The sequence below is a fragment of the Lampetra planeri genome, chromosome 8 (genome assembly GCF_965212315.1).
Source record: "Lampetra planeri chromosome 8, kcLamPlan1.2.h2, whole genome shotgun sequence".
In the NCBI taxonomy this organism is placed as follows: domain Eukaryota; kingdom Metazoa; phylum Chordata; class Hyperoartia; order Petromyzontiformes; family Petromyzontidae; genus Lampetra; species Lampetra planeri.
The window spans coordinates 13595516-13621758 of record NC_136114.1 but is presented as its reverse complement, the minus strand read 5'-3'; the positions used below and the strand labels follow the sequence as shown (position 1 = coordinate 13621758).

The 26243-nt window shown below is 49.0% G+C and overlaps 1 protein-coding gene across 10 annotated transcripts in view; it reads left to right on the top strand.

Annotated features, from left to right (window-relative positions):
• Window positions 1–26243, top strand: part of LOC144720375 (diacylglycerol kinase zeta-like) — a 237113-nt gene that overhangs the window by 92899 nt on the left and 117971 nt on the right. For 2 of the 10 annotated variants that reach the window (XM_078597109.1, XM_078597105.1), the window contains exons 1-6: window positions 4352–5108; window positions 6886–7811; window positions 11822–11957; window positions 14106–14201; window positions 16865–16942; window positions 18014–18070. In XM_078597109.1, coding sequence (XP_078453235.1) covers window positions 6988–7811; window positions 11822–11957; window positions 14106–14201; window positions 16865–16942; window positions 18014–18070 — 1191 coding nt within the window. In that variant the 5' untranslated portion in view covers window positions 4352–5108; window positions 6886–6987. Of the gene's footprint in view, window positions 1–4351; window positions 5109–6885; window positions 7812–11821; window positions 11958–14105; window positions 14202–16864; window positions 16943–18013; window positions 18071–26243 lie in introns of those variants that run through there. The other 8 variants (XM_078597107.1, XM_078597108.1, XM_078597115.1 and 5 more) reach the window with 6 other exon arrangements.

Below are 26243 nucleotides of genomic sequence, written 5' to 3'. Positions count from 1 at the left end.
CCAGAGGTACTGTACCCGCCTTCCATGCAACATTGAAGAGGCGCGTTAACCACGACACTCCCACACTGTCCAGCCCTTTCAACAACTCTGGGCAAATTTCGTCGACCCCAGCAGCTTTGCCGCTACGAAGTCCCTCGACTGCCGCAGTAACTTCAGCAGCCGTGATGGATCCGAACACCCCCCCCAGCTTTTTCCAGGGCTGCCTCCTGAGAGGAGGGCATGTCCACCGGGCTGAGGAGCTCCTCAAAGTGCTCTTCCACCTCTCGACTACCTCCTTAGTTGAGTTCAATGTGACTCCACCCTTACTGAGAATAGCCTGGGCCACGTCCCGTCGACTCCTCCTAAGCCGTCGGATGGTTTGCCAGAACATCTTTGAGGCTGCCCAGTGTTCCCTCTCCATGGCCTCTCCAAACTCTTCCCATGCCCCGGGCTTTCGCTTCAGTAACTGCTGCAGCTGCCGCCCTCTTGGCGAGCTGGTATCTCTCCGAGCATAGCTCGGGAAAAGGCCCCTTCAACTTGACAACTGCCCTCACCACTAGTGTCCACCAGCGGGTCCTAGGGTTGCCGCCATGACAGGCACCAACTGCCTTTAAGCCATAGCATTTCACAGCTGCATCCGCAATCGAGGTCCTGAACGTCGTCCACTCGGACTCAATGTCCATGACCTCCCCGGGAGTGCATCAGAAGTTTTCCCGGAGGTGGAATTTGAAATCTTTTTCCACTGGGTCTTCCGCCAGATGGGCCTTCCACGTCTATCTGGTCCAGTGCCCCAAGCATCGGATCCAACTTTCCACCAAGTATTGATCAGTTGACAGCTCTGCCCTTCTCTTCACGCAAGTGTCCAGAACATATGGCCTTTGGTCTGATGCTACACCTATGAACTCAATCATTGACCTTCGGCCCAAGGTGCTCTGGTACCAAGTGCACTTAAGAGCATCCTTGTGTTTGAACATGGTGCTTGTTATTGACATTCCGTGACTAGCGCAGAATTCCAATAATATCTCACCGTTCGGGTTCAGATCAGGTGGCCATTCCTCCAAATCAAGCCTCTCCAGATATCTCCATCGTTTCCCACGTGAGCATTGAAGTTGCCCAGTAAGACTGTGGAGTCGGTAGGCGGCACTTGTTTGAGCACTGCACCCACCGTCTTCAAGAAGGCCGAACACTCATCATCATTTATAGCAACTCTTGTCAATCTACTGATGGATGTAGACCTCTATATCTCCATGCTCTGCCAGTCATGAGGGTTGTTGGATCATACTTTACCATGCTGGTCAGTGCTCATCGGTGAATGGAGGCGAGAGAACAAGTTCGGTACAGTAGAACCCACTCTTCACGACGGTGATTGTTTCCACGAAACTGGTCGTTAAGTGATTTGGTCGTTAAGCGAGTAGAGGAAAAACACGTTAAAGGCTTAATTCGTTCTGATAGCATCAAAGGTTACCATTTTTCACCCAAAAAAAACGTACTTTATCATATTTAAACAATGGATATTAATACGTAAGGATACTAAAAACATTATATGAACACATAAATAATTAAAATAACATAGTTAATCAATGCACTAATTAATATTTACTGTACTGCAACAGTCCGTTGTGAACAGGGGAATGGTTGGTAAGCGAACACATTGGGCTCTATGTAGGCACTACACTATTATGCACTACACTATACACTACTGTACACTACACTATACGTTGGGCTCGATGGAGGCCCATCGTTAAGCGATTAGTCGCTAACAGGAGTGGTCGTTAAGAGGGGTTCTACTCTATGTTACAATACACTACACTACTTTACACTACCCATTACACTACAATACACGTTGGGCTCTATGGAGGCCTGTCATTAAGCAATTAGTCGTTAACAGGGGTGGTCGTTAAGAGGGGTTCTACTCTATATTACAATACACTACACTACTATACACTACCCTATACACTACACTATACACTACACATTGGGCTGTATGGATTCCTGTCATTAAGCGATTAGTCGTTAACAGGGGTAGTCGTTAAGAGTGTTCTACTGTATTAACTTTTACTGATGTTAGCCATGGCCAGGAATCGAACCCAAGTTGGCAGTTCAGCACTATGGCGGAATATCCGCTTCACCACTGCTCGCCGTCCATTTCTACCGGCCTAAACTACCGTGCGATGCACAAACAATGTTCTGCATCTAGTCTCTGTAATTTGTGAAGAAACAATTGACATTCACTCGATGCACACTTATGGCGACAACCAATCATAGTTGTTATAATCGCACCTTAAAAAAATTGACGCCCCCCCCCCCCCCAGGTTCAAGGTTGGTTAGCCCTCACCCATAACCTGCACCCAAATGCCCTTTGGCAGTTGAGTAACTGATAATACGGTTTGCTGTTGAGCACTAAAATAATGAAATCCGTCCAAAGTCGGCCGTGCACAATTGCCAAAGCAAAATAATAAATTTGAAGGGCCTATTGGCAGCAGAATTCAATTTGTATTCACCAAACATTCTGTCTGTCTATTTTTTCCAAAGTAGTTTCGTTTGAGTCAACGAAGCAGCAAATGGTTGTCATATAAAAAAAATATTGTTCATGAATAAATTATAAGGGAAACAAAAATGCAGTTAACGTTATCGAGTCTGACAACAGACTCCCCGCTTATGCCTCCTCTGCAGTAGACAGACGGGAGGAGACAGAATGGAAATCTTTGGCAAGTAAACTTTGATCAGTCACCAAGGATTGGGCTCAATTTATTTGTGTTTACCTCCACAAACCCGTTAACAAACTAGCCCCATAATTATCCCATAATTATCCTTGTGACGATGTTACACCCATTTTACTTTTCAAGCACCTTTTTCTCAGAGCAGTGTACAACCTACTCCCCACCCCCCCCGAAATAACAGCCATTCTTTCCCACACATATCTGCACGTGTGTGAGCGACTTGGCCTCTAGTGACGATGATCTAAACCGGTCCTGTGCCTCCGCTAGGTCGACACGGCCGCAAATCAGAACCTGGTGTGTGAACATCGCCACTCGGGAGACAAAGGCGGCCGGGCGTGGTGCTGGCCGCCCACCCCCTCGTGTGCCGTGCTCACGACCAAAAGCAGTCACGAATAACCGAACTGGTACCAGGCTTCCGCTAGCTCTACTCGGCCTTAAGCGAGTACCCGTTGGGGTGTAAAAAACACCCTCATTGGGGAGACAAATGCGGTCGGACGTGCTGTTGGCCACCAACCCCCTTCACGTGCCGTGCCGGTCTTAATAGGTGCTTGCGAACAACGCTTGTCCCGACAGTTCGTGCAGGCTATGCGGGGTCTCGTTGTCTTTGTAGCGGGGTTTTGGCCCAGCAACGCGCGGTAATTAGGGCCCCATCAGTCGTTTTTAGCGGACACCGACTCGGCCATTATCGCTCCTCCTGTTTTCATGTCAACGTTCGAGGGCACTCGAGAAGGTGCAACCACTGAGCCGATGTTTTCGCATTTTTATTTTAGCCGGGTGGGTTATGTGAATTGTGTGTGTGTGTGTGCGCGTGTGGAGGAGTGGTGGCCTCGTGGTTAACGCGCTGGCTTCGGAACCCGGCCAACCGAGTTCGAATTCCCGGCCACAGCTTCCATCGGTGATTGTCCAAACTGGTCCTGGGCCTCCCCTTGGTCAACTCAGCCATGAAATTAGTACCTGCTAAAGTGGTGCTAACATCAGCACTCGGGAAACCAAGGTGCTACTCGCTAACAGCACTTGCCACAGCAATTCTTGTATGCTAGACAAGAGATCTTGGTCTTTGGGTATGTATTGTGTTGTTAGCGGTGGCACAATTGTTAGCGTGCAACGCTACAGACACGGTGGTCCAAATTCGATTCCCGCCACGGCCAACACAGTGACAAATATCTTAACCGGTCCTGGGCAAACCCGAGGTCAACTCGGCCTTAAATGACCCCCTGGTGCGATGTGTAATCGTCGCCACTCGGGAGACAAAGGCGGCCGGGTCCCGGTGATTGCCACCCGCCACCTCGTAAGCCGTGCTGGCCTTCGTAAGTGCTCCATGAGTCTGTTCAGGCTGTATGGGGGATCTTTGTCTTTATTGTTCGTCCGTGTGTGCGTGCAGCGTGTGGGACCTTTTTATTGATTTGTATTGCCTCAGGAGTGTTTTGTGTCGGAGCGGAGAGCGTCGAAACACCGCAGACTCTGCAAAGAGGATTTTTTGGATACATTTTGTTGTTGTTTTAGTTATTTCACGGGCCGTTGTGAGAGTTGGAGGGGGGGGGGGACGGTTGATGGTGACGGGGGGGGGGGTGGGGGTGTTGGCTTGGTTGGGTTTGAGTGGAAAGCGCGCTCATCCCCACGTCTCTCTTAGCAGCGGCGGCGATGCCGCGCCTTCACCCTCCATCTCTCCCCTGTCGGTTGCCCCGTCCAGGGCTATTTCCGTCTCTCGGCATCGGCGGCAGCGGCGTGCGTCACTGAGCGGCGGCAGTAGCGGCGGCGAGAGAGCCCCGGGGCAGAGCTGGACTCGACGCCGACCTCGCCGCTCTCTGCCTGCTGCACCGTAGCCGGGCAGCCCGAGTCCCTCCCAGCGATCTCGAACGGCCGGCGATTGATAGAGAGACCCGTTTTGGCGTCGTCGCCGTCCTTGCTGCCGCTGCCTTTTACGGTTTTTTTTGGGGGTTTGTTATTTACGGTCAAGCGCCGTAATTCTTTAGCGTTCATTATTTATTCGCTGCAAACGAAGAGCAATTGTTTCATCCCCCCCCCCCCAGTCCGTACGTCCCGCGGTATATTTAATGTGCTGTAATTATACTTGCGTGCCATACACGGGAGTATATTTAGACGTACTGTATGCTAGGACTAAGTGAGTAAGCGCGGCGGGGTTTGTGCGTTACTGCGAAGGACTCGACTCAGAAGTGTGCTCTGCACATGAGCGGTCATTATAGGAAACACGCCACGTCTCGAAAATATTGCCGCAGAGACCGAACCGACTGCCCGTCTCATCAGAGTGTGGAAAAGACCTCCCGCCACCCACCAGGTTTTTGTTGGAAAAAGTAACTGGCGAGTTGCGCGTCTCGGCGCAGCATTTTTGAATTGCCGCCGCTAATTCCGGACCGACGTTCGCGATGTGCGTGGGACGCTTACAGCGAGGTGAGTCGTGACATGTCGCTTGTTTTTTTGTGTGTGTGTGTGCGAGGTGCTCCATGTGCAGGCGCTTGTCATGTGCCCGCCGATTCTCCAGAACCCGAATGATCAATGCGTTCCTTGAAATGAACTCTTAATTTAGAAAGGCAGCTTTTGCGCTTGAGTTTTTTTTTGCTTTGACATTTACAGTCATCTCTTAGTCATGTGCTGTTTTTGCAGCCGATCCTATGGAAACTCGACGATGCTACGACGCTCGCTCGCATTTCATCGTATAATAATAATGATAATCCAGGGCTGCAGCAGTAATTCTAAATCGTGCAGGAATTTCCCACGTTTTGTATAACGTTTGAAATGGGTCAAACAAAAATGTGGTCTGCAGCTGCCTGCCTGTTGCAGGACAGTGTTACTTTAAGCCAAAATTGAGGAACTATGAAAATAGAAAAAATGGAAACTTCCCCCCTCTCTCACACTGTCGAGCATTTCGTTTATACTAATGCAACCTTCATAATTTGGTCCACGTAGTTTTTCAAATAATGTACGTGCCGGGGTCCTTAACATGTTACCGGAGGTAATTCGGGCTCTCGGCGAACCTTGCTTGCGAGCCTCACGGCCCGGCTCATTCCGAACGTCGACGATAAATGCCCGCCCTCGCGTCTTTAGTAAACACACATCCCCGTTGCGCAGTCGTTTTAAGTGCCCACCCTTGTTTGCCTTGGTATCTGGGCGGCTGTTGGCTATATTACGTTCGCGCGTTACTGCCGTGGACAATATCGTAGCGGCAAGGAGCGCCAAAGCCGCGGTCCGCCCGCCCGCCCGCCTAAACCACGAGCGGTAATTGTGTGGGTGATTACTTTTGTAAAAATTCCAGGCCCAAATTTGGCAGCGTCCTTCGAAATACGGTCCTCCAGCGAGGCCGTGTTTATGCCTCAGGCATGCGAATTAAATGTGAAATAAAATATGCGCGAATGAGGTTTCTCTTTGACATTAATGGTCCTGAGCCGTTGTGTCGAGATCCAGGTTAGCATTTAATTTGCCTCGTAAATTACACGGAATTTAGCCGTTCTGGGTTGTCACGTCCAAGCACATTTGGAGCTGGCAGTAAATGCTCAGAAATCCAGACGAGTGACATTTGGATGGAAATGTTTTAATTTTTTTGGCGGAACGATGGCCTTTGTGGGAATGAATGTCGCCCCGTTGTTCCACTCAGCCATCGGGCAATTTTATTTTACATTTGAAAATCTGGCGGCGTGGGCATAGCGGGCGCTTTTTGAGTGTAAATACGAGCGAGGATAATTGCATCGCATTGTCGCATGTCGAAAAGGGAGTGGGTTTAGAACAAGGCTAGAGAGTGTTGTCTGTAGATAAATGTGGGCATTTTAATTAATGTATGTAGACCAGTTTATGCACATTCCAAGTGTGCAGAATAAATAAATGTGGACAGTGTAAGTAAGTTTTAAGACAAACTGGTGATACGTGTAATCCAGTAATCCAGTAATATAACTGAAACTAAATACCACGGCTGTAACAGATGCGCTTCTTTTTGGCATGGTACATTATTAGGAAATCCAAATGCACGGATTATTTATTTTAATAATGCATTGTGAAACCAAACCCCCATTTACAAACAAAGCCAACGATTAGGAGCACAAACAAAAATCAATATGTTACCTGATTAAAAAAAACACATTTCTGGTATTTGGCTCATTTTAAAAAATCAGCAAAAACATTTTGCGTTTCCGTTGCACTTCCGTCCGATCCCTCACAAGCGCTCTCCTTCCTCCAGTCTAAAGTCCAGGCAGGCGCCCGTCACGCTGGGCGCTCGCTATCCTAGATGGACGGAGGCCCTTGAACCTCCGCCGCTTCACTGCTGCTGCCCCCGAGAGCCATGGAGGCATTTTTCAAGCGACACATCGTGCTGCAGCTGCGACGGGCCTCCCGGCGCAAGCGGCTTCCGCCCGGCGCCGGCTGCAGCAGCCCCGAAGGCGAGCTCGCTTGCTGCAGCGGCGGCCTCTCCGCGGGCCGCAGGCCCCTGTCGCAGGACCGCGTTCTGTCCGGGCCCCTCGCCCAACGGAGGCGCTGTAGCCTCGTGGGTCAGGCGCGCTACGCCAAGAGCAGGGCAGCCAAGGCGAAGGGCTCCACGCTGCTCTCCCGGCTCATGAAGTCGGGGCAACGCGGCTCGCGGCAGCGCCGGCGCTCCAGCACGGCACCGCTCTGGGCCAACCCGCGCTTCCTCGTGCCGTCGCACGTCTCCGGCGGCCCCAAGAACGAGGCGCGCTGCCAGGGGCCGGAGGGGGCGCAGGACGACACCGCCGAGGCCTGCCGGCGTCGGGACGCGAGCAGCAGCAGCAGCAGCGGCAGCTTGTGCGAAAGTGACTGGGACTACGGCTCAGAAAAGGGGTTCGATTTTGTCCTCAGGACTAGAGCGGACGAGGGGGGAAACACACAGGGGGAGACGATTGGTCGCGTAGAGGCCCATCAAGGGCCAGCGAGTTCCCCGGAACCATCCTCGGCGTCTCCCCCTCCTTTGCCGTTTGCGACGAAATGTGCGCGCAACCCTGGACAAGCGTCGGCGGCGGAGGAAACGGCGTCGGGTTTGAGAGGAAAGCCCAGATGGAAGCTGGTCCACAAAAAGTCAGGCCGTTGCCTTAGGCGTAAGCCGGCCGTGAAGTCGGCCACCGCCTTTTATGAGGCACCTCATGTTGTGCACAGGTTGGTGCTGGAATTTTTGAATCAGTATTTTCCTGGTTATCGCTATAATTTGTGCAGCAATTGCCGGATATAACAATGTGTCCTTACATGTATCGTCCAGTGCAAATGAATTATAATGCGACAGTTGTTTGAACGTGGTCGATAATACTAGGCACATACCCGCGCGCGCACACATACGCACTTGGTAGTATGAAGATTGCATGGCACTAGTTTCATCCCTCCTAAACCTCCACGTGCCCACCGCGGCGTTGGCGACGCACGTCGCATCGAGGTTTCAGAGCGTCGTCCCAGGTGGTGGCCAGCATCTAGGCCGCGTGAGCTTGCTCCGCGCGCCTCTTTCCATCGAAGACTGCTCGAGCGTTTTGGTATTTTGGGGTGCTGCAGCAGTAATTCCCAACATTCGACCACTCAGCTCAAACTGCTGTCCGATTGTAATTCCTTATTACCGTATGGGACCTCCGCAGACACTTTGTGGCTGTGGTGTTGAGGTGAATGCGGTCAATTGTGGAATTTATTTCAGTTGCTTTTTTGTCTTACGCTTTGGTCGAATTCTTCTGTGCGAAAATGCCTGTACTACTTGGGGCATAATAATTTAATAATCGTGGTGTCTTTTTTATATTTCTCTTCCTTTGCCAAAACGTGTGATATTGAAATATGACCTCTAGCAGCCAAAATATACAGTACATTTCTACCCCCGTATATCTCAACCACGCAAACGAGTGTGCTTATTTTAGTCTGTTTCATAGCTGTCTGTTCTTTCCAAAGATGCAGCTCAAAATATCGTTCACGTTATTTGGACATGACACATAGCCACGTTGGGTTCCAGGTACATGTTGCCTATGCCTCTTACGTACGATATCTACTCTGTACTTTATGTGTGTGTGTGTTGAAATGCGTGATACGTGTATGTTCATATCAATATGATTCGTGGGGAACTGTGGCACGAGTGGTTATTGTACTGCACTTCCAACCCATGACCTGAATTCCCATTTGCAGCCACGGCCAAGAATATCTAAATAGGCTGTGGGCCTTCCCTAGGTTAGATTCAGAAAGGAACCAGTACTTGATGTGGTGTGTAAACATCACCATTTTGGAGAAAAAAAGCGTCCAGGTGTGTTGCTGACCACAGTTCCGCCCCTCGTGTGCCATGCTGGCCTTAATAGGTGCTCACCAGCAGCAATTGTTCCACTGGCCTATCAAGTCTTGATATCTACAACCACGGATGCAATGAGGAGAGGATTTCCCGACAAACGCTGGTATCTGAATCAACCGGGCGGCCAAGTTTCCCCAGCACGAAGTGACCATCATTAAAACGCACGATCAAATTTGAGCGTTTAGCAATTTGTTATTTAGTTTTGCCTATTGGTGCGAGTCAGGGTGGTGGGTGCGCTTGAGGTCGGTTCGTTCTCTGCTCACAGTCCGTGCATCCACGAGCAAGCGCCGTTGTGATCTGCGGACCCTCCAGTACGAGAGCTGGGAGGGGGTAATCTGACTTGCGTGCTGAGCCCGCACAAGCAGAGCTCGCTTCTCGGTCTACACATGTAAATAAAAAATATGTCTTAGTTCGTTGGCCTACTGGCTTTCTGTAGAACATTTCTGTTTGAACTTCTTGCACACCGTAAGTAGACAATCGTGGTTATCGGGATGCTAAACATTAAACAGCAGCATTTGTATAAGCAAGCAAACTCTGGGCCGGTTTCGACCTTCTGGGTCTCATCAGCAGTGTCGGGCTTGCTATGTAAATGCTGTTTGGCTACTTGACGTTGTTTGGCAAGAGCCCTCCATCTAAACTGTTGTGGTTCTGTTCAATACAAAAAAAGCACATGATACAAACTGTGGTGTGTTGTTGTGGAGCATTATGGCTAAACAGAATTTCGATCTGTGTCTCCACATATGGGTGTAAAAAAAGAAATGTTTTGGTCTTATGGGCCTAATTGGCCTGCCAGACCAATATCATCCAGCAGAATGCTCCTCACTTTGGCAGCCCTTTCACCCTGCGCTTTCAGATGCCCGTACGGGAAACTGTACCCTCAGCCGCAGGCTGCATGGAAACTAGCATTTTCATTGTTTATTAAGGAGGCTTAAAAAGAATGAGCTATGTCATCAGGGCCATTTAAAATTAATCACCGTCATTAATTTTTCAATCTCGTCTTGTGTGTCGCAGGTTTTCATCGCTCGCTCGCTCACCACGCTTCTTAGCGAGCGCGCGTCGCGACCGCGTCGGCACCGGTGGCGATCGTTTTCAGCGTCGCCGTTGAATGTTTTACCGTTCTCGCAGTCGCCCTCACGGTCGCCCCCGTGCGTGCACGCACGTTGGCAGGAGGGGGGGGGGGGAGGCGGCATCGTTGGGACCGTGCCCGTGGCCCGGCGTGGTATTTGCAGTGTGCCGGAGGAGCGCGTTCGATCTTTGAAAAAGCGAAACGGCCGCTTTCGGCTGTCACAGCTGGCTCGCGACCGGCTCGGCTGCGCGTAGCGAGCCCCTCGCAACTCGCTTTGGGGAAGGGAGCCTTAACCCGGTAATCTCGGCCCCATCCTCGGGATGTCAGGAGTGCACCCGTTCGGTGTTTTGATTTACGTCTCGTTTGCACTTTCATTTATTGTTTAGTTTACTTTGAATGTTGTCACGCTGGTTTCAGTCTGGATGCAGATCGCATCTATTTGTCGCCATGTGCGCTTGGTAATAGAGGTTTTGGGGGTGGTGTTGCTTAACCTTCATGCGCAATTTGTATTTTTTTTGTAATTGCAATTTCTGAGCTTTTGTTGCGGTTTATTCGACTTGCACTTGGGATGCCGGCTGCAGCAGCTCGAGCATTTCGCTAACTCGTTGCTTAAACGAAAGACGCAGTGCAGGTGATTACCTATTGATGTGTGAATACGTCATTTGTCCGTCTTTATATTTATTTTAGTCATCGTGCAAAAGAGGGGGAGGCTCCGCTTTGGCAAGTTTTTTGTTTTTCATATCACGATTGCCGAGCATTGGAACCAGAGGCCCCGAAACTCCAAGTGGCCAGCAACAAAACAGGTGCCACACGTAGTCGTTTAGACGTTTATACGTTTCAACGTGGGGAAAGAGACGATGGGAGGCAGGTGGGCGGGGTGGGGGGTGAAGAGAAGCGTTTGGTTTTGCGGCGTGGTGGTTAAACCCGAAATCAAACGGCTCGGAGGGCTGCAGTTGGACAGGCGCGAATGAGGAAAGGAAGGAATAGGAGGTAATTGTGGGTGGCGGGGCCCTTTGCCCCGCAATGGAGAGCTACAGCCTGACAACGACAACAAGAACATTGGGGGCGCACGTCTGTAATCCAGCGCTGTGCGGGCGAGGGTTGCTGCACCGCACAAACGTGATACTCCCTTGCCACGGACGTCGAGTTGCCATACCCTGGCCCGCCATGAGAAGGTGGCACATTAAAGTGCAGACTCATATCATCTGTCCCTTCTGGACGTGGTGTTTTTTTCCCCAGTCGCTGCGGTTTCCTCCCACGTGTGTAAACGCTCATTGATTTTCTGAAAACATCTGCATATGTGGAGGACTGCAGAACTTGGGCGATTGTTGGCACCGTCTAAGCTGCCTTTCAGCATGTCCGTGGTTCCTCAATGATTGTGAGATGCATATTTCATAAGCGACACTTTAAAATGCTTATGCATTATTATTAACATTGTGTAGATTATCTGAAATCGTCCGACGATGTCTTCTTGTCCACACTGTTTAACCACCACACTGCAAGTCACTACACTTCTATCCCTGCTTCTTCCCCCGCACTGCTCCCTCCCATCGTCTTTTACCCCCAAGTGTTTGTAACGTTGCTCAACCTAAGACGCGTTCACTCTTTATCCATTACAACTGGGATGGGGCCGCTTCCCAGCTTCACGTTTTGATACCTTTTTGGGCCCTGTGCTCTGCAACTGTGTCGAGGTGCGAGCCGTGAGCCACTGGCGTGTGCGCGCGCGAGCGAGCTGACGGTCGCGTGGGCGTGCGTGCGTGCGTGTGCGTGTGTGCCTCGCGCTGCATGCAGGAAGGCCATCTCTAGGTCGGGCATGCAGCACCTGGCCCCCGGGTCGCTGATCGCCCCGGGGCCCCCCGCCTGCCTCCCCTCCACTGCGCCCAAGGACCCCGCGGACAGAGAGGCACGCAGCATTGTCGACTGGAACGTACGTCCCTCGCGCATTTCACTTGGCTCTTGATCGGTGTGTGCGGGGCGATGTGGTCCGCTGCATCGAACGTTCACCGCCACGCGCGCTTTCAGATGCGCTTTCGCGGTCCGTCTGGAACGCTCTTAAATTCTGGCGTTCGGAAGCCACTGGATCGGTGCACTTTTAAATCATCTAGATTTAAAACAGATTTCTTGAGAACTGCCGTTTGTGTTTAGTTTGTTGTGCTTCCTCCGCACGTCCAATTAGTGCGGTTGGCTACGTACGGTGTGAAAGAAGTAAAAACAAACATAAAGCTGGTCATGTACGGTGCAAAATAAATTCAACATACATGCTTAGTGAAACCAGAGTCTGTGGACAACTAATAAACGGTGGCTTATGTGATAATGTATCTGCTAAAAAATATATATATTAACAAAATTTACTTATTTTGGTAATTTTAAAGATGTTGGTACAACTAAAGCATTGTCATCTCAAGTGGTACCAACGAATACATTTTTGGGACTGGACCGATGATCTAATGAGATGTGTTCTGTTGGTGTCTGATTGACCAAGTAAGAACTGGGGTAGTCTTAATTTTTGTTGGTGGCCCTGAGCGATTGGGTGGAAAGTCCACGTTCCTGTGGCGCGCGCCATAGGAATGTGGAATGGAATGACCCTGTGTGTCACCGTCACTTGAGAACCAACGTGGATATAATTTGATATCCCGCTGCGTAGGTTCTCGCCGTTGTGCTGTTCGGCTCGTGTTTGCGGGTTGGTGCTGCGTGTTGTTTGGCAAACGATCTGTGGCACGTTCCGCTTCACATTCCTCGAGAAGCCAGCACGTGGAGAGCAGCATGTCAAACACGTGTGGCACGACCGGGAAACACATTGGGAAGGATCTGCGTAGACTTTCTAAATCTTAACGTATTTATTATTGATTTCTGTTGGTGGGAGAGATACAGTGGAAACCCCTCTTAACAATCACCCCTGTTAACGACTAATTGTTTAACGACGGGCCTCCACGGAGCCCAATGTGTAGTGTATAGTAGTGTATAGTGTAGTGTATAGTAGTGTAGTGTATAGGGTAGTGTATAGTAGTGTAGTGTATAGTAATGTAGTGTATAGTGTAGTGTATAGTAGTGTAGTGCCTCCATAGAGCCCAATGTGTTCGCTTACCGACCATTCCCCTGTTCACAACGGGCTGTTGTAGGTACAGTAAATATGAACTAATGCATTGATTAACTATGTTATTTAAATTATGATGTGTTTATAATGTTGTTAGTATCTTTATGTATTAATATCCATTGTTTAAATATTATAAAGTACGTTTTTTTGGGTAAAAAAGGGTAACTTTTGATGCTATCACGACGATTTAAGCCTTTAACGTGTTTTTCCTATACTCGCTGAATGACCAAATCACCTGATGACTGGTTCCGAGGAACCAATCACCGTCGTTAGGAGAGCATCTGCCGTATAGAAGTCGTGACTTTTCAGACGACTGGGTTTCATTGGTCAATGCAATGAGATTGGCAACTGACGAAAAGAGTGATCTTAGTTTTTTTTTCATATGTAACTTTATCGAACACTTAGCCATGTGCACACAATGAGAAGACTCCGTTACACCTCAGACAACCCGCATGTTCACGGAACGACGCGATAAAACGAGAATCTCCGAACGCCCATAACTCATTGCACCCCCAGTGAGTCCATCATTTGACAGCACCCAACTTTCCTCCAAGTCGCAGTGCAAAGACAAACACACCCCCTATTACTTTTTAATAACGTGTTATTTTACGTTGTAAGTTCACTGAAGCGGCAACTTTGACAGATAAGAATGAAAAACAAGAATAGGTTTTAGTTTTTCTGGCAATAAAACAGGTCCTAAGATGTTAAAATAGATACCTTTTTCAAGGCATCGAATCTGCGTTAACCACACGTACTTGTGGCAAAACATGCAAACAAAAATGCTCTGATGATATATGCATTGTCTTTGAAACATCTGTTTTGTTGCCAGGAAGGGTAAAACCTTTTTATTATTTTTCATTATTTTTTATACTGCCAAATAAGGTCCCATAGATTGACAACTAATATTTGCTTGGTTCCTGTGTCTTCCCCCTGCCCCCCTTCCCGCCATCCCGCACCCCCCACCGTCTCATCTGCACGCAGGAGAACGCTTCCGTTGGGGAGCATCTGTGGTACGACGCCAGCGTGTCGGGCGATGTGTGCTACGTGGGAGAGGAGAGCTGCATGGCGAAGACAGCGGTCAGTAACATTGGTTCCCCTCCCCCGTGTAACCCCTCACCTTATCACGCCGCACTCACGCGCACACACCCACATGATATACGTGCCTTCGCCAAACTTACTCGGTTGTTTGGGTCGTGACAATGGGTGCCACGGTGGCCAGATGTTAACTATCTCGCCTGTTATGCAGGACGTCGTGGGTTTTATCCCAACCCTGACTACTGTATATTTGGAGTTTGCGTGTCCTCCCCGTGGCCGCATGGATTTTTCTCCTGGTTTTTCCCTCCACATTTAGAAATATGCGTTTAGCGTATTTGGCTGCTATAAATTTCCACGTGATAAGCCACATTGCTGAGCTATCATTTGTGGCCAGGTCGCTTCTGAAAGAGAGCTATGCAGCTCAGTGGGTCTTACCTGTTGAAATTAAACATAAAACATGTTTCGTGGCTGCGTGCCGTTGCCACCGATACGGGCTGAGCGGGATTTTCCGTGAAACAAACGTTATCTTTCCCCGCCCCACCGCACCTCCGATTAGGACGGTTGGCTATGTGCGGTGCGAAAGAAGTTCAACATACACACGTACATATTATTGGTTCTTTCGGTAAAGTCACGTAGAAGGGAAATAATAAAATAATGAAAATATTACATTTTTTTTTATATGTATTCTTTTATTATTTCCCTTCTACTTGACTTTACCGAAAGAACCAAGAATATAAATCCCTGCAGTCACGAAAGCTTTAAATCAAAATACACACGTACAGTTGATTTTAACAATCCACGCACTTCGACGGCCTCCACATAGCTCGCGCACAAAGTGTTTTTGGGTCGTGCTCTCGCGCGTCGCTCGGCACGGTATCTTACGTTTTCGCTCCACACACTTGGGAGCTTCTTCAGGAAGGGAATGTGAAGCGACGCCATCCGACGACGCGCTGGGAAGCCGTATGGCACAACATGTTTTGTCCGGCACGTCACACATGCTTTGAATAAAATTATAAACACATTTCTCTCGACAATGCGTTAAACAGTCCTGATGTAAATCGCAAAGGAAAAATATTAGCGTACCATCATTACATATTTGTGTAAAGCAATTGAAAGTGCATAAATATGAAACATAGGACACTTTAAGCGTAGTACAGTATTCCAATTAAACCATCCATCTAAACACTTTAAATTTCAATTCCAAAAATGGCGATCGCTGGCGCGGGAAGGTAATTGGCTATAAAATGATATACAAATGCCGTCTTTCAGAATGGGTGCACGTGGAATGGTGGGCTGTGGTGCGTGACCCTCACACTTGCTCACGGGAAAGAGGCGCCATCTGTCTTAGTTTCAGTGCTAACGGCGCGCCAGCGTGCCTGGGATGTCTTCCAACATAGGGCATCTGCAAATGTTTAAATGTTTTAAAGAGAAAAAACTAAATATCCGCGAGGAACTATTTGCCCCCAGCTGTAATACCGCTAACTCATTTTGCACCCGTGAAATAAAATATAGAATATTTTCAGAATCAGAATATTTATACTGGAGGAATCCGATGAGCTATAAAGCTCTTGTTCACAGATGTCCGGTAGTTTTCACAGATGTCCACTAGATAGACGCTGCGTTCACTTTCATTCCTAGCCCACGTTTACGTGGAATTGAAAATAAGCTAACAGGGCCCGCGTGGAGCTGATGGTGTGCGGGGCACGCCGTTGCTGTTGGTTCAACACGCGCGTGACGTTGTGCCCTTCGGTACTTTCGTCTTAACGTCTTGGGAAAAGTGGCGTGCGGCGACACCCGGAGAGGCGGTGCGTGGGGAATGCTGGCCGCCACCGTCACTTTCGCCGCCGCTGTGCGTGGAGCACGTGGGTGGGAGCCGCTGTTTTCCCGATTGGCCGCTTACGCACCTCTCGTGCTCGGGTCACGGATTATAATTAAAGCTGTGGCATTTTGTTATTACGTAAGGGGGCGCGGAGAGGTCACCGTGTGCCGAAAAGGTTGCCGCTCCGTTTTTTTGGGATAAAAAAACAAGAAATCTACCCGTTGAATGTTTTCGCTCATTAGATATGCCTTTGCATAATCTGCACGCATCATATTCGGGAGAAATTACGCGCTTTTCACAACCGTAAGCTTGAATAAATATCGGAAGGCCTCTGGGCGTTATTTGGCAGCCGTCGCGCGTATCCACAAATAAGATTTCGCCCCCCGTCGAATTCCAGCGTCAAACGTTACACGAGTGCCCTCTTGTGCTTCCTCCGAGTTAAGGCTCTCGCGAGGCACCTGCGCCATTTCCACAGCATCCTTCTTCTCGAACAGCTTTTTCGTTCCCACTTGAGGACCTGATTCGCATCCCGACTAAATGGGCCAAATCGTGTCACCTGGGCGGTTTGTGTAGCTGGCGGTGGTGGTGTAACATTTGGCGGGGTCCCCCCCCCCGGAAAAATGGGAACATTCACCAACAACAAGGCATGGAGTCAGGTCTATCTTGTAAACTTGTAGCATTATTTGGTGTTCCCAGTGGGAGCATTGGAAATGTCCCTTGCAGCCACCGTTGGATCGTTTTATGGCCTCAGGTGCCTCCGAGGTAAAGGTGAAACGTGGTCATTGTCTGCGTGTGCTTGAAAGTCGGGAGTCGTTGGTTGATACGTGTACAAACTCTTGTTATCGTCGCTCACCGTTGCATTTCTCTCCCCTTTGTCGTTTTTTAGCAGAAATCTCTGCCAAGGAAAAAGTGTGCCGCATGTAAGATAGTTGTGCACGTGGCCTGCATTGATCAGCTGGCCAAAGTGAGTGCTGTGTGGGGCTGCAGCGCTGCTCTGAGCCTCGGTGGGAACGCGTGTGAACCAGCGACGATTGTCATACCTGTCAACCCCTTATCAGCACCTACCTTGTTACAGACCAATTCAGACCTTATTGGTCACCCCGTGCCCTTATAAATCTCAACGTTCATCCTACCAAGTCCCATCACAAGGGAGAAACACAAACAAATAGACAAAATTATTATTTTGTGCCCGTATTGAAACGTCTGTACGCGTGTATGGACCTGAATACTCAATTTCTCTGTACAAGAATACAGATAAACCGTATGGGTTGACAGGTATAGATTGTTCCTGTATCTGCAGTTATATAACAGATCATGAAATTAAATTACAATTCATTGTTTTTATAAAATTAATTGCAGTTAAAATTTTTTTTATATGTTAAACTTGTATAACAGTTGTCACTTTTATGTACAAAACATATCTTTGAATAATTCGATGAGGATGTCCACCGAGTCGCAGAAATCCTCTTGCGGGCAAGTGCTCGGGGATCGTTCCATAACACGATTGTGTTTTGCAAGACGAGCAATTTTTTTAAATAAATATTAACTTGATAAACGAGCGAGGTCTTGCAATACGAGTAGTACGTGTATACGCTTTGTCTGCCGAGCGTCACGTGATCACAACTGATATACGAGTGCTTTGATATACGAGTACTTTGGATTATAAACACGTTTCCGGAACGAATTATGCTCGCAATCCAAGGTTTTACTGTAATTGTATAACCATTTCTAACTGACTGTAACATCATTTCTCAACTATTCACATCATAACACTCACGTCATCATAATCATCCATTAACCTACAACTCGGCGTTCAAAGTCCACCCGCAACTTATTTTCCGAACTCGTCTCGGGCAGCAGCGATGCTCGACGCGATGGGGATGGGCGGTCGGGCCGGTGCGTACGGAACCTGCATCCGGTGGGGGCATTGTTAAGCGCGCGCCTTTGTTGAGCCGTCCTATTTGAGACGTCCGCCTGCATTCGGATGAGGAGGATGTGTGGGAGGCTCGGTGTTCTTGCCTTTTGTTTCCTGCAGATAAATTTCCGCTGCAAACCCACCTTCCGTGAAGCGGGCTGCAGGAACATCCGAGAGGTGGGTGTTGTGCGTCGACCCGCCACTCCGGGTGGGGGGGGGGGGCTGTTTGTGCCGTGAGTCATTTGTGCGATTTGTTACGCAGTAATTCCCCTCGTTATTTGCGAACTTGGGCTGTCCGCTATTTTGGCTGCCCGCGATTCGCACCTGGAACTCGACAAAGACTGCTGCACTGAGAGAGGGGGAGAGGAAGAAAGTGATGAGAGATAAAGTGACGAGAGAGAAAATGACGAAGTAAACAGATGTGTTATTATGAAAATGTTTGCGTCTTTAATGGCGTATGTATTAATTGAAGGTAGGTAATTAATTAGGCCAACATCATTATCGGCGACATTTTCTATTCACGAGCATCTCTGGAACGTATCCCTCGCGCATAACGAGGGAATGCTGTATGCGCCGGTTTGTCGCACGCGTGATACGCTGTGCAGCTTCGATGCATGCGCACGTTATTTTGTCTTCGTGTATGTGAAAGCGTATACGAGCAGAAATTCCGCGTCTCTTTATCCACATGTTTTATTTGAAAGATATGTTTCGGTTCATGGGCCTGTTGGCTTTGCAGGCCAATTTTGTCTGGCAGTGTCGTCCTTGCAAGCAAGCAAGTAAGGGCTAGATCGGTTTTGACCTTGAAGTTCTCATCAGCAACATTAGGCTTGTTAACCGATATAAAAATAGCAGACATCATTGGGAAGAGCACTCTATTTAAAGTCTGGCAGTAGTTTACATGCAGGCATTATTGTATAAAATGTTACCTCTATGTACGTATAGGCAATAGTTATATTTAGTAGAATCGCAAAGTGTACGTATGTATGTTGAACTTCTTTCGCACCATACGTAGCCAACCGTGGTAATCGGAGGTGCGGAGGAAGAACAAAAAACCAAACAATAAAGCAGTTCTAAAGAGATGAGTTTTCAATCAAGATTTTAAAGTTTGTGTAGCTCCAGTGGCTTCCTAGTATCGGAAGGAAGAGCATTCCAGACAGCTGCAGAAGCACAACTGAGTGGCGCTTCGTGTGACTAGTAATTCCCACCAATTCAGACTGATTCACAGAGAGGTAATGTGTCCAGATTTCCTTATAAGGGATAATCGCTCACAAATTACCACGGTGTCCCACGTACTCAGACAAAGTGACTTTGCCATCCGCGCTGGGATGGCGATGGGGAGTTCAGTTTTGTGTACGTGTCAAGCCGCTGACTTATTGCGGAAATAAGCCATGTTTTCTAAAAACGATGTGATCATCTGCAAAATTGCACCGCGTATTTGTGTTATTAAGATGATCGAAACGTTGACTGCGAGGTGGCCTCATTTGTGGGTCTGCCCACCTACGCTCGTGTTACGGGGCCTCATCTGCCAGAATGTGTTGGCAACAGCGCCGCTGATTTCTCGGGCCTGCGTTGGCAGCTGCGTTAGAAAGCGCAGGCTGGAAAGACTATCCCACCGTTGGCACCAATAAAGTCCGACTTAATAAGCCGAGCTATCGCGCGATCGCATTTTCCCACGAGGAGTAAGTGGAAAGGCAATGATCCGGGTCGCGAACGTGATCCCCGGTGGCGGCACGGTGCTCTTACAGGCTCGTGAAACGGGTCGCGTGAAAGGTGCGCTCGTACACGCAGACTCTACCCGCGCAATTCACGGTGCAGTTCATGGATTCGGAGCGCGGCGTCGAAATGCGACGGTGTGTCAAGATGTTGCGCGAAAACGGCGCGATGTTCGTTGGGGATAGGCGTAGGCACCCAGAGCTCTCTCTAGTCAGGGCGCTTCTATCCGCCGTGGCGTGAGTGGAAGGGTGGGAGAAGAGGAATATCTTAAACCTGGCCTTGAGTAGCAAACAACATCGCATCCGTATAGCTCCTTTCAGGACAAAGGCCCCTGAAAAAGTGCTTAACAATCCAAGATGGGATGATATAAAAACAACTTATTGCTCATAAAGATATTACAAAAAAAGACTTGTTGAACACACACGTTTTCGGGAGTGATGTAACGATGGACGCTGAATCGGCAGATGTCGCTGAGGTGGCTAAGGAATTCTCAGGCTTGGGAGCCGAATATGAAACGGTTCGATCTTGCGAGCGCAAACTGTGAGTCGAGGAGGTCTTGACAGGAGTCCGCGCCTCGTCAACGGAGTAAACGGCTGGGGACGTTACGAGACGGGAGATCGGTTGGGTGAGGGGGAGAACTATTCTTATGCATTGCGAGCTAAAAAGTAGAACTTTGAAGGCGACTAAGAAGACGAAGGCAGATTTCTTAAGGCTTTGTCAACAAACTCTGGCGTCAGCATCAGCAATTTGTACAACATGTAGCTGGTGCACTTCCTTTGTGTACATCCCAATAAAGAGAGCATTGTAGTGGTCACGTTGGCATGAAACAAACGAGGGCCTACAACACACGGTCGACAGCGTGGACGGCCGTTGGGAGGGAAGTCAGGGGCAGGAGAGCAGAGCCTGTGACCTCCTTAATTAGCGGGTCACTCCACACAACGTGTGCAGCTATAGGGAGGACATCAGGGGGGGTTGGAGGCGGGATGGGGAGCACGGCTTTCAGTTCCACGTTGTTGTTGCGGTTTTTTTTACGAGGCGACAGATGCGCACGCGGGCCGTCGTCGAGTGAGTAAACGAGACTGCGGTTCGAAGTGGCGTTTTTATCAAACCTGCTGCTGCCACCAGATGGCGGAATTGAAAGCCACGCAGCTCGTCTCGAGGGAAATAGGCTATTGCCTGGCAGCCCAGCGCCGTTACATTTGTCATCCGCAAATTACGCGTTGCCCTCCTGCCGGTTCGAGCAGTCAGTCGGTCAGCCGCGCGATTTTCCCTCTGCCGCCGCATGGGTATGGCTGCGAGCGTGGCAAGTCAGGAGCACGGAGTGCGTCCGTTTGCAAGCGGCAGCTGTGTTCATGAGTGGCACTGTAACCTTTTGCAGTTTTGCCGTTGCCCCACTGAGGAGAGACGATACAGCCGTTCCGGTTTTGTGGCGTTAACCAAAAGCACCTGATACAACTTGATAAAGTGCCACTGAAACCGTACCCTTTTTTTTTTAAACACTATTTCCTTTTTGAATGCTGGTGTTAGCTGCCAAGTCGGCTGTGGCCCCTGCGGCTATTTGGGTATAATTCCCCTACAGCAGGGTTCTTCGATTGACAATCCCACTAAGGCCAAATCTGGCTCGCGAAGGCCCTTGCGGAGAGGCCCACCAGGAGTTATGTGGCTCGCCGAGACGCAGAGATAACAGATTTGGGGAGATGTAACCGAGATGACGAAACGATGGAGAGGAGGCGTGAGCTCGAGTGATGAAGCGTCGCCGCATGTTTGTGGCCACGTGCGCAAACGTCGTGACGGCACAGCACCGTGTGATGTCATGACGTCCACATTTGACACTGCGATGTTCCGCGGCCTGCCAACGCACACTTATTTTACGACGTGGGCACCCCCCCCCACTCCCCACCAGAGAATACAGCTGAAGAGAACTCACTTTACAGCGTCGGCTGCCACTGCAGAGAATTCCACCGGAACACTGAAATCTCTCGAGGAAGCGTCCGCTTGTCCATTTTACTACGACACACCTCACGCTCTACTTCTCCGCACCCAGTGACGTAGCGAGGGCAGGTCACAGGTCGGGCAGGGGAGGGTGGGGTGGGCAAGGCGTGCGGTGGGGGGGCGTTCCAGGCACCCCTTCCGGGGGGCCGCTGCCCCCCATTGTGTAGCCGAATTGTTGGAAATGAAGCAACTTACGTGAAACTAAACTTTTTTTTATTTGACCAGGCAAGGCCCCACTGAGCTACCATGTAGCTCTTTCTCAGAAGCGACCTGGCCACAAATGATAGCTCAGCAAAGTGGCTTATTGCGTGGGAAATTGATAGCAGCCAAATACTCCAGACGCGTTTTGATTCTAAATGTGGAGCGAAAAACCGGAGGACCCGGAGAAAAATCCACATGACCACGGGGAGAGAGACACGCAAACTCCAAATATACAGCAGGCGTCAGGTTTGGGATCAAACCCACGCACCTCCTGCACACCAGGCGAGGGAGATAACATCTCGGCATTGCCGCCACGCATTTGCTTTGGTGAGGTGCTTTGTGCGCCAGCGTGAATGAGCGTGTGTAGCCGATGGTGATTCTGGACGCTTGTTCTCCTGGAGCCTCCAATGGCTCATTTGGATGTTTTACAACGCTGCGTCCTGTTTTGAAACGCCGATGAAAACCAAAACCGCAGAACGTCTGCAAAAAAAAGGTCCCCCGTTGGACAATCATCGTGCTAATCGCGCCGTGCGCAATGTCTCTGGCCGCAAATCTCTTATCGCAATTGAGCGCTTAATGTGCATTGTTCCGAACGAGGCTCATTCCTCAAAAGGCATCGGCCAATTATGGATATTTTTTTAAAATCTTCTATGCTCACCAGTACGACCTGAAAGCAGTGCGTACGTTACCTTCAAGTTGCATATCGCTCCCGGTTCAACCGTGGTGCTGCTACCATTGCAATGTTGTCGATTCGCCAGCAGAGGGCAGGGCCCGCTGCTAATTTGACACATCCTACAAAATGCGGCTCCTGCACAGTATTGCCCTTTACAGCAATACTGTGCATCCCACATCCCAATATATATAAAAGCAACAGTGTATTCAGCAGAACTCATTTGCAGTGGCTGTCTGTCTTAGCCTGTGACGCGTACTTATTAATGAGCTGGCCTTCCTTCACCAGAGTCTTCCTCAAGCCTGCCCGATGCCAAATCTGGCCTCCAAGAGGAAGACGTTTTTGCTCTCTGACCCCTGCCAGTCCAACTGTGGCGCTATCCGTGACTACACAACCAGTGGCACGAGATAAAGCACAGCGGCACTGACGATGCTTTGTGTGGTGATTCATGAGTCGATGATGGGGGGTCGTGGGGAGGCGGAGACCTCTAAGGTCGCCATCTCCGAGGTGCAAAAAAAACCAAGACATATCTTGGGAAGAAGAATATCTCGCTGCGCCATGAGAGGGGGAGAAGTACGTGTCTTTGCATTGTCTTGAGTGGTGTGTTATTATTATTGTTGTTATCGCCATGCAAATGACAGAAACCGAGACTTTTAATGCCCCGGGAAGACGTAGAGATTTCTAACAGCTGATGATCTGTCTGTTGTGGAAGCTGGTGGTGTGATGGTGGTGGAATTGCTGATGAGCTGTGCGTTGTGGAAGCTAGGTTACTGTGGTGGCGGTGTGTTCGCTGATGAGATGTCTATTATGGAAGCTAGGTGGTGTGGTGGTGGTGAGCTCGCTGATGAGATGTCTGTTGTGGAAGCTGGTGGTGTGATGGTGGTGGAATTGCTGATGAGCTGTGCGTTGTGGAAGCTAGGTTACTGTGGTGGCGGTGTGTTCGCTGATGAGATGTCTATTATGGAAGCTAGGTGGTGTGGTGGTGGTGAGCTCGCTGATGAGATGTCTGTTGTGGAAGCTGGTGGTTTGATGGTGGTGGAATTGCTGATGAGCTGTGCGTTGTGGAAGCTAGGTTACTGTGGTGTGCGGTGTGTTCGCTGATGAGATGTCTGTTGTGGAAGCTGGGTGGTGTGATGGTGGTGGAATTGATGATGAGCCGTACGTTGTGGAAGCTGGTGGTGTGATGGTGGTGGAATTGATGATGAGCCGTGCGTTGTGGAAGCTAGGTATTGTGGTGGTGAGCTCGCTGTTCCAGTGTTTGTTAAGCATATGGCTTTAAGCCCACAAATTGATCCACGCTGCTACGACGCTGAAATTCTCATCACGCAGAGATTGACATTGAAGTACAGTACAACACTTTTGTGCGTGCTCTTTTATTCGAGCAAAGCTGCAGCAACATGAGGCAACTGGTAGTAGTAGGGTCCAAATTCAATCAAACCCCCTTGAAACACTTGATATTCTAACATTAAGCAATATCACGTGGTCGCAACAACAAACATTGTAGAGGAAAATGCATCTCGCAAACGTAAGTAAGGAATGCATGACGAGAAAAGACGAATAGAATTAAGTGGATAATATGTTACGAACAGTTTTCTCTGACCAGTAACTCCATCTCATGCCTCTGTGTCTTGCGTCGCCATGGCAACTGTTGCCGGGGTGCAGGTGACGTAGGGAGATCTGTCGGAGGAAGAGCGCTTACACGGCACGCCGTTTGTAAGCCGGCTCGATTTGTCCGAAGAGATAGCGCGCGTACCCTTATAAGGTGTCTTTGCTGCTCGCCGGATGTTAATAAGCCAGGCTTGTACTCCCGTTAGCCGCTTGAACGGTCGGCACGGACAGAACAATGCGAGCACGTTGCCTGCCCCCCCCCCCTCCCCCCCCGATTGATTCTCTGTGCAGTTTGTGGCGTTAATAATTTGTAATAATCCACGAATGTGGTTGACAATCGCAGCTCCGCTTAAGGTCGTTGGACCTTGTTGATCCGAGCAGAGGAGCTTGCGCGGACCTTGAGCAAAGAGGGGGGAACCCCTTGTCGGTCCATCGACCGTGGAAATTGGAAAATTTCGCGAGTGGTATAAATTGACGCGTTGTTTCGTGAAATTGTAAAAGTGAAGAGTTTGATTTTTTTCTTTCTTTTTCTCTCTTCATCATTTTATTTCATCGCAGCATGGGAATTTCCAAAACACGATTCGGTGTCTCGTGGAAACAAAATTCTCATGTTATTTTTTTCTTTCATTTGCGCAACATCATAACAAGTGAGCACACGTATATCCGCAGGAGTTGCATTGAAAAGGCATTGACTTGAGTCTCTTTGCTCACAAGACGGCGCCTGTCACGATGAAAAAGGATGTGAAAAATATAGTCTTGGGCGATTTGAGATTAATGGCAAAAAAAAAAAGCTAAGTTCTGCTTTGCTCGCTCCCCACGTTTCCGTAGAGGTTCGCGAAGGAAGAAAATTGTTGGTTTTTTAAAATAACACGCCTCCCCCTAATGCCTCTCTGCACCCTCTAAGCATTCATCTTTGTTTGTTTCCTAAAGGGCAACGTCGTATAATAGGGAACAAATTGTAATATTCCCAATGCATGTGTGTCAGAGTAAATTACGTTTAATTACTAAATTAATATTAAATTACCTATCGAATTACCCTGAATGCACCCGCCTCTTATCAGAGGTGGGTTGAGCATGGTCATTGCCTGGATGGGTGACAACCAATGCATTACCACACTGTAGGCATATCGCTATGAGGGCCGGGAGATGGTAGTACAGCAATGGGTTCAGTCCACAGAGAGATTTGGTCCACTCACAACATCGAAGTCTACCTGTGGATTAAATCCATCTGTGTGGAGCTTTTGGAGCCAGCCTCACGTATATTGCTTGGGTTTTCTCCCGAGTGCCCTGGTTTTTTCTCACATACCAATCATTCATTAATGGGATCGGCCAAATATCTGAATGGTATGACCCTCCTGAAAAAATAGTTTTGGCAGCTCGGCCAAGCATTTCTTAGAAATTCATTGCTGTTAAACTAGTGTTTGTGTGTGCTTTGAATAGCATTTTTTCAAGGTAACGTGTCAGTGTTTATTAGGCAGTGTAATTATTTACGATGTAACTGCATGTAAACAGCCATTTGTCAGTCCACTGTTGGATGAAGAGTTCCCCACGTCTTGTCAGCCGTCTGGGTTGTTTCACCATATTTCACCACGCTGGCCAGGGCGGTGAAGGAGATGTGCCCAGGGCCGGTTGCCACGATCGTGTGGATTTTTTTTTCTCCAGGTCCTCCGGCTATTCCCTCCAATATTTAGAATCGACGTGCGTTTAGAGTATTTGACTGCTCGAAATTTCCACACGATGATAAGCCACTTCGTTGGGTTATCATTTGTGGCCAGGTCGCTCCTGAAAAAGAGCTACATAGTTCAATGGGCCTTACCTGGTAAAACACAAAATTGTTTCGTCTTCATAGTTAGTTTTCAAATATCACCATCCACTGCTGTTAGCCATGGTCGAGAATGGAACTCGGGCCGACCACAGTGCCACCACTTCATCCACATTCCGGGTACACACCACTTGTCTATGAAATGTTGGGAGATTTATCTCTCTGCATAGCAATGAATTCAGAGCTGAAACCATTGAGTGCATGAAAATTTATTTTTGTTGTCTTGCAACGTTCTTGTACCCAATTTGGCAAAGGAATGCTTTTAACTCCTAGGGACAGGACCCTTCTGTGGTACATGGAATTCTTATTAGTAGTAGTATCATTGTCATTTATGATGACGCTTG